Source organism: Rutidosis leptorrhynchoides, chromosome 9 (assembly GCF_046630445.1).
Source record: "Rutidosis leptorrhynchoides isolate AG116_Rl617_1_P2 chromosome 9, CSIRO_AGI_Rlap_v1, whole genome shotgun sequence".
NCBI lineage: Eukaryota > Viridiplantae > Streptophyta > Magnoliopsida > Asterales > Asteraceae > Rutidosis > Rutidosis leptorrhynchoides.
In genome coordinates this window covers 355,876,258-355,885,056 of record NC_092341.1, presented here as the reverse complement: position 1 = coordinate 355,885,056, position 8,799 = coordinate 355,876,258, and the positions used below count along the sequence as shown (strand labels likewise).

Genomic DNA, 8,799 nt, shown 5'->3' with positions numbered 1-8,799 from the left:
TGTAACATATTTGTATTGTAAACCATTATGTAATGGTCGTGTGTAAACAGGATATTTTAGATTATCATTATTTGATAATGTACGTAAAGCTTTTTAAACCTTTATTGATGAAATAAAGGTTATGGTTTGTTTTAAAATGAATGCAGTCTTTGAAAAACGTCTCATATAGAGGTCAAAACCTCGCAACGAAATCAATTAATATGGAACGTTTTTAATCAATAAGAACGGGACATTTCATTTGTTGTTGAGGGTAAAGTAAAATATGGTATTGAAAGAGTTGTGAATTATGCTAACCTAAGTTCTAAAAACTTCTGCTTTGTTTCTAATCTTAATAAAACATTTGAACCTAAGTCTTATGAACAAGCCTGCAATAATCCATATTGGATTGAAGCTATGAATCTTGAAATAGATGCTCTTAACAGAAATAATACATGGATTATAACTGAATTATCTCCTGACAGAAAACCTGTTGGGAGCAAGTGGGTTTACAGAATTAAATATAAGTCAAATGGTGAAATAGAAAGATACAATGCAAGACTTGTGGCTAGGGTTTTAGTCAAAAGGAAGGCATTGATTATGAACAAACTTTTAGTCCAGTTTTTAAACATGTAACTGTTAGGTGTTTCATAACAGTTGCTATTCAGAATGACTGGCCATTGTATCAACTTGATATAAATAATGCTTTTCTATATGGTAATCTTAATGAATAGATTTATATGACTTTACCAAAAGGTTATTATACTGATTCTGAAAATGAAAATAAAGTCTGTAAATTAACAAAATCATTATATGGACTAAAACAAGCTCCAAGGCAATGGAATGCCAAACTTAATGCTGCTTTGTTAGAACATGGTTTTGTGCAAAGTAAATCAGATTATTCTTTATATACTAAAAGTGTTGATGGTCTCTTTATTGGTTTACTTGTTTATGTTGATGATATTGTTGTTACTGGCAATAATTTTGCAGAGATTGAGAAGTTTAAATCTTTTTTGAAAACAAAATTTTTGATAAAAGATTTGGGTTTGCTTAAGTATTTTCTTGGAATTGAAGTTTTAAATTGTAATAATGGAGTATGTTTGTCACAAAGAAAATACTATCTGGAACTTCTAAATGATTATGGTTTATTAGGATGCAAACCTTTTGGAACTCCAATTGAATCAAATATCTGTGTTAATTGTGAGTCAAGTGAAAAAGATAAGTTTTTGACAAACATTACAGAGTATCAGAAACTTGTTGGAAGATTGATTTATCTTACTCTAACAAGACCTGATATTTCATTTGTTGTTCATATTTTGAGTCAATACATGCATGCACCTTTACAGTCTCACATGAATCTTGCTTTTAGAACTTTAAGATATTTAAAAGGCAGTCCTGGAAAAGGTATTCAGCTTGTCAAAGGTAATGAAACATCTTTATATGCTTATAGTGACTCAGATTGGGGAAAATGCAAGTTAAATAGAAAATCTGTAACTGGTTACTTAATATTTTTTTGTAATTCTTTGGTTTCTTGGAAAAGTAAGAAGCAAAGCACTGTATCTAGGTCTTCTGCTGAAGCAGAATACAGAGCTTTAGCTTCAACTACTTGTGAAATTATTTGGATTAAAAATCTTTTGCTTGATTTCAATATTAAAGTCAATTTGCCAGTCCAATTGTTTTGTGATAACAGTTCTGCAATTCAAATTTCTCACAATCCTGTTTTTCATGAAAAAACAAAACATTTTGATATTGATTTACACTATGTCAGAGATAAACAAAGTGTAGGGGTTATTAAAATTCAGAAAATTAATTCTGCCAATAATATAAGTGACATATTAACAAAAGGTTTAACTATTAAGCAACACAATGTGTTGTGTAATGGTTTAGGTCTTTTGGATTTGTTCCAAGCTAAGCTTGAGGGGGGATGTTAAATGATATTATCATTCAAGCTTGCTGGAACTTATTTTTATTCTTTCTTATTTGTGGTGTGTTCTAGAATGTTTGCAGGGATTATCTGTTGCTGTGATGGATAAAGGATTTGTTGCAGTTGCAGATAAAGTTCCAGTCAATTTCAAGAGTGCCAGTCAAGTATAAGAAGATTTAATTTATTAAGTTAAGTGTGCAAATTCTACAAAAGTGAAGATAATGTTTCTAATTTATTCAAGCTTTATTGATGGATATTTGGGCTAGTTTCTTACAAGTCCAAGAAGCCCATGTTGGTATTTCTCAAGTATTATATTAAGAAGCCCAAGACAAAGCCCAAGTTGTCAAAATGATGAGAGTATAAAAGGTCATGGTTTCTGCTCATTTTGGCAGTCGATTCAGTTTTTCACACATTCATTCACTTTTCTCTCAAATTAGGGTTTCTAAGCCAATTCATTGATCTGATGAATTAGCAATTGTTATTTTGTGATTCTGTTCTTGTTCATTAGCCTTGTTAATTGTGGCTATAAGAGTTTAAAGAGATTTTATTTGTTTTAGTCTGATTTTCTTGTATCTTTGGTTGATTAATCGGTTTAAAGGTCTTGTGATTCATGTTCTTTGTTAATTTTGACATAAATGCTTATAATCAAATGACTCAAAGACGTTGATAATCACCCAAAATATAATTTTAATGCAAAGAAGCTCAAAAATCAGAATATTGAAATATCATAACTTCTGTAATATTATTTGACACAACAAATATTTACTCGTATAGTCGTATCAAATTTATTAAAAGGTTTTACAAGTCAACCATACCCAAGGCATCGAGAATGACATTTTGACAGACTCCTGATCTGACCCATTTAGCTAACCTGTCGGACCCGCCCATTTTGACACCTCTAGAAACCGGCGTATCTAATATAATGCAGAAATGGCCAGAAACAGATATACAATGACATGTTAGAACTGCTTACCACTTCAATGCTTTTTTTTCCAAAACCATCACTAAGCATATTAGCAAATGTGGCAGCTGCGCCTTTGGATCAAGTGAGAAAACAATGTTTTCGATTTCAAGAGAAATTTTCGACAACCCATGAATATGTATTTTTAATAAAATTTGAATCAGTATTATGTTAATCTTTTTTTTTTTTTGGGTAAAGGGGGTCACCCGGTGAATATATAATATAACAAGAACAAATAAGAACAATGAATATAGGACATGCCCTAAAGCCTCTCAAACAACCAAGCAAAGCAAAAACGCTAAGCAACCGAGAGTACCATACTCAAACAACAACAAACAATTAAGAAATTTTCCAATCTGATTTTAATCTAAGAGCTTGGTGTGTATCTTTCCATTTAATACTCATGAGCTTTAGACGCACATTTGAGTATATAGCCTCGTACACTTGATCAGGAGGTCTCTTTCTTCTCTTGAACAATCGGTTGTTTCGCTCTTGCCAAAGAATGTAGACAGAAGCCGCATATAGGAGCTTGACAACCACTATTCTAGCAATATTTCTAGAAGCAAAAGGGCATAATAAATGCATGAAATCCTTCCAACTATCACACACAATTGGAAAGTACATATGTTTACAAACCAAAGCCCAAACGTGACTCGAGTATGAGCAAGAAAAGAAGAGGTGTTCATGGGAATCTGGAACTTGATCACACAATGGACAGAGAAGAACATGCCCTGGACGAATATCCCAAGCCTTCATTTTATCTTGAGTTTTCAAATTCTCCCCCATCAAAAGCCACAACACAAGCGCATGCTTCGGAATGCATTTTGAAAACCAAACTACATCATACCAAACCACTTTAATATCCCTTGGTCTTATAGTGTGCCATACAATTTTAACAGATAAGTCATGTGTATCACCATTTGTGTCTACCCATTTGACAAAATCTTGCTCATCAGTTAACGAAGGAATGGTTACATTGGCCAAATTATTAAATTGCTCTAACCAAGCAGTAGGCCATTGGCCATTGTAGTCACAAATAAGGTCATGCACAGAATGTGCAACGGTAAGCCTTTCTTGAGCAATATTGCGACGAGATATAAAAGAAATAAGAGGGCCTTGGCTACACCAAAAATCAAACCAAACTGAGGTTATTTTACCATCACCTATAACGTGAAAAAATCTACCTTTTAGCTTGTCCCGAACACTCAGCAACTTTCGCCAACTCCAACTCGCATGAACTTGAATTGGAACATCCCAGAATTTGCGCTCATTCAATTTATAAGCATGAATCCATCGAACTCATAAAGACTCTTTATGAGCTAGGATACGCCAAATATGGGTTAAGATTAGGGCAATATTCCATTTGTGAAGACTTTTAAGACCTAAACCACCCTCATTTTTTGGAAGACAAACACGCTCCCATTTAACTTTCACTTTACCTTTTTTCATAGTACCCTGGCACCAAAGAAATCCTCGGATCAAGGCTTCAATTTCATTACTGATCGCACAAGGAAGCATGAATACCAACTGCCAATACACTTGCATAGAGGTGAGAACTGACGATATGAGTTGCACTCGACCAGCAAAAGATAAAAACTTGTTCTTCCAATCCCCAATTTTATTCTTCACTTTATCAACAAGAACCTTACAATCTTTGTATTGTAATCCCGAAGAAATAAGAGGAACACCAAGATATTTAACCGGTAAACTACCCTCCTCGAATGGAAGATACAATAAGATCTGATTCTTCAAGGTCTGTGTCACATTAGCAAAGAAAGCAGTACTTTTCGGAAGACTTGGAACTAACCCAGACGTATCCTTAAACACATTTAAAGCTGAGCTGATCACTTGTATAGATGCTAGATTAGCATATGAAAACATAAACAAATCATCAGCAAAGCAAATGTTGATAATTTGCAATTTTTCACACTTCGGATGGAATCGAAAATCATGAGAATTCTGAGCATTTGAAGATAAAAGCAATGTCAAGACCTCCATAACCAAAGTAAATAAATACGGAGACATTGGGTCTCCATGTCTCAATCCACGCTTGCCTTTAAAATGTCCGTGAAGTTCACCATTAATGTTAAGAGAATATGAAACTGTGGTAACACATTTCATAATCCATGTAACCATCCTTGGATGAAACTTAAATTGATATAGAATGTATTCCAAAAACCTCCAATCGATAGTATCGTAGGCTTTTTAAATATCCACTTTAAAGGCACACCTAGGGGGTACCATTTGACAAGTGATAATTCCTCATTAATTCTTGAGTAAGAAGAATATTATCCGATATCCTTCTTCCAGGCACAAAATCTGATTGATTAAAGCTCACTATCTCATCTAGACTTTCACGAATACGACTAGTAATGATTTTACTAATACACTTATAGATAACATTGCAACATGAGATAGGGCAAAAGTCTGTAACCTTTGATGGAGATTGGACCTTAGGAATCAAAGATAAAATAGTATGATTTATCTCTGAAAGAAGTTGAGCGTTTTTAAAAAAATCTTGAACCGCAGCTGTGACTTCATCTCCAACAATATGCCAAGTCGACTTGAAAAATTCAGAGGTATAACCATCAGGGCCCGGCGACTTATTATTATCCATATTAAATATTGCATTTTTTACCTCAGCATCAGACACATTACGAACCATAAAAGCAGCAGTTGACTCAGACAAATGATTCGCAAATATATTGTCAAGGACTTCAAAATTAGCTACTGTACCAGTAGAACCCAAGAAGGATGTATAGTGATTAACGAACAGGGGTGGAATAGATTTGCCCTCAACCAAGTTACCAGAACCATCAGTTAAGGCACAAATGCGATTTCGATGAACTTTGCCTTTTATAACTTTATGAAAATACCTTGAGTTACTATCACCCACTTTTAGCCTGTGACGATTGCTCCAAATTCATATGGACGAACACGTCATTCATCGATTTTATTGCGAGGTATTTGACCTCTATATGATACGTTTTGTAAACATTGCATTCTTTTGAAAAGGCACACCATAAATGAATATTTAAATCAAAGGTTTTCGACATCTGATGATTTCTACATATAGACAATCACCGTAAATAATAGTTTACAATAGTAATTCCGTTGACAATGCAGCCAAAATAAGATACATGGTAATGATTTGGTGAATGCAATGTTTCCTTGATAAATATGCCATGTAAGACTCCATGCACATAGCTTGTCTAACATATAAGCAAACATCGGAAGACTTCTAGGGAACCTGAGAATAAACATGCTAACAAGTGTCAACACAAAGGTTGGTGAGTTCATAGTTTTAGTGTTTCGCATAATGTGTATATAAAGGTGGATCACAAGATTTCAGTTGTTTCATCCGATACATTTATCAAAATATTCTACGAAATTGAGCACCCTGGTAACTAAACTTAACGTATATATAATTTATACCCTTTGTATAATCATCTTAATAATACACGCAAACCAACGTGTACGCTTCTCAAATAGCATACGTCCGTTAAAAGGCTAGTGCTCTAGCTCAGACGGGGATATCAAGCCCTATGGATCCATATACTACTACTCGCGCCCACCAGTTCTTATAACCGGCAGTTACTTGTTACCAAAGCTAAGGGATTTTCGGTTTAAACTCGGTGTAGAATTTAGTATGTACTTGTATCAATTGCGTTTAAAATAAAGTGCATGTATTCTCAGCCCAAAAATATAGATTGTAAAAGCAATTAAAAAGGGAGCAAATAAAACTCACCTTAGCAGCACATAAGGTCATTCATCAAAAAGTGACTGTAACTCGGAATGCAAGATTAATCGTAGATCTCAACCTAGAGAACATATGTTGGTCAATACATGTCTAATAAACTAGGTTGGGTTATAGTGTATCATAATCCTAATGCTCGAGATCGACATACAAAAGTTATCGAAAGTCATTTCAAAAAGTCAATTTTGACAATTGTTCAACAAAACGAGACGTGCCTTATATAAGGATTCATTTACTTGGCTAGTAGTATTTTATCAATCTCATAAACAGGTTGTTTAAATATTAATTGCAGATTCAAAAGCAATTCCAATTAACGTCAATTATAATTCAGTTGACCATATCTTTTGATCCGTTCATCGAAATTACGTGATTTCTAAATGAAAAGTTATTGATTTTTCGCCAGGTTTCCGAAAACATGTATATCATATACCTTTTACTAGTAATATATGTATTTAATTCGTGATTCATTATAAACTGTTTAACTACGAAATTTAGCATACAAGCATGTATAAATATATACTCGAGCACTAGACATGTATACACTATTAATATATAAAAGATAAGATATGAGTGCTCACGTATCAATATTGAGATTCAATATTGCAGGAACGTACGTAGACGCAACAGAGATGATAAATACTAGGTTTGACTTTCGAACAATACCCATGAACATTACCCATAACCTCCATAGCTATAACCCATAATTTCTTTAGTTCTATCCCGTTTGAAGCTTGTTTTGAAAGTGACACGCTCATGACCTCGTCGTAATATTTTATGTATAATATTACTAAAAATATTAAGATTAATAATAATAATAATCTTAATAATATAATAATAATAATAATAATAATAATAATAATAATAATAATAATAATAATAATAAATAAATAAATAAATAAATACTTAGGAGTAATATGTGTAAAAAAACATGTGCAAGAAACCTGGTATTTATAGCCATAATTCCTGATTCTGATGCCCATGCGATCGCATAGGTTTTATGCCTATTTCTCATGCGATCGCATGGCCGTCAGATCCAGCTCACATATTTTTTGTTTTTTTGTTTGTCGACATAATTAAATATAATATATATAATATATATAATTTAAATAATTAATTATATATTATATTAAATTCATGTGCATAGTTGACTTGTAATTTTCGTTCCGATGACTCGTACGTTGTCACTCGACATATGTCCAAGTTCCGGTTTCTCGAACGCATTTTCGTACGCTTAGAAAACTCGCAATTTACGTTTTTTGACTCGTACTTTTGTCAAAATATAGTCTTAAATTATCAATAAACTATATCATTTAAAGTGTATCTTAAACTTTCGAGTGTTTTGGTCATTTACTTCTATAAATCATTGTCTCGCTATTTGTTAATATATATATATATATATATATATATATATATATATATATATATATATATATATATATATATATATATATATATATATAATAACAAATCGTTTTATGACCAAGTTAATATATATTTTCAACATTCATAAACACGTTTTAAATATACGTCGTAAGTTATTCATACAATTAATATTCTAACTTATCATATATATTCAAATAAATATTTAAACCAATAAGTTTAATGTACGGTATCAAAAAAATTAATACATTGTTACGTTTTCAAGTTATAGTATATATATATGTATCTATATACATATAATTATTCGCGAATCGTCGATAACAACCGAAAGGTATTTGAATATATGAAAATAGTTCAAAAATTTTGAGATTCAGTTTTACAGACTTTGTTTATCGTGTCAAAAATGTTACTCATACAAAGATTAAGTTTAAATTTGGTCAGAAATTTCCGGGTCATCACAGTACCTACCCGTTAAAAAAATTTCGTCCCGAAATTTGAGTGAGGTCGTCATGACTAACAATAAAAATGTTTTCATGCCGTATATGTGTCGATAAATAGAGTTTTATCACCGTTGAATAATATGGATAAAACAATTCGATTATTCGAAGCGTATGAGAGAAGTTATCGTAAAAGAGTGAAATGGAGAATAGAGATTCGTCTTAACTCTTGACGTATTAATGATTGATTTTCGTAATTTAAGGAATAGAAAATCTTCATAATCTAAATAAGATTTGATTCTTCGGAATTTAAGGAAATTAAGATTTCTTTTGATTAAATGCGTAATTTGCCTCGATTGCTATG

At 32.3% G+C, this 8,799-nt stretch overlaps 1 protein-coding gene across 1 annotated transcript; it reads left to right on the top strand.

Moving 5' to 3' along the window:
• Positions 1-393: 393 nt before the first annotated feature.
• Positions 394-3,074, top strand: LOC139869226 (uncharacterized mitochondrial protein AtMg00810-like). Its single transcript, XM_071857544.1, has 4 exons — positions 394-567; positions 711-1,763; positions 1,984-2,064; positions 3,060-3,074. The coding sequence occupies exons 1-4, from the start codon at positions 394-396 to the stop codon at positions 3,072-3,074; spliced, it is 1,323 nt and encodes a 440-aa protein (XP_071713645.1).
• The last annotated feature ends 5,725 nt before the right edge of the window (positions 3,075-8,799 follow it).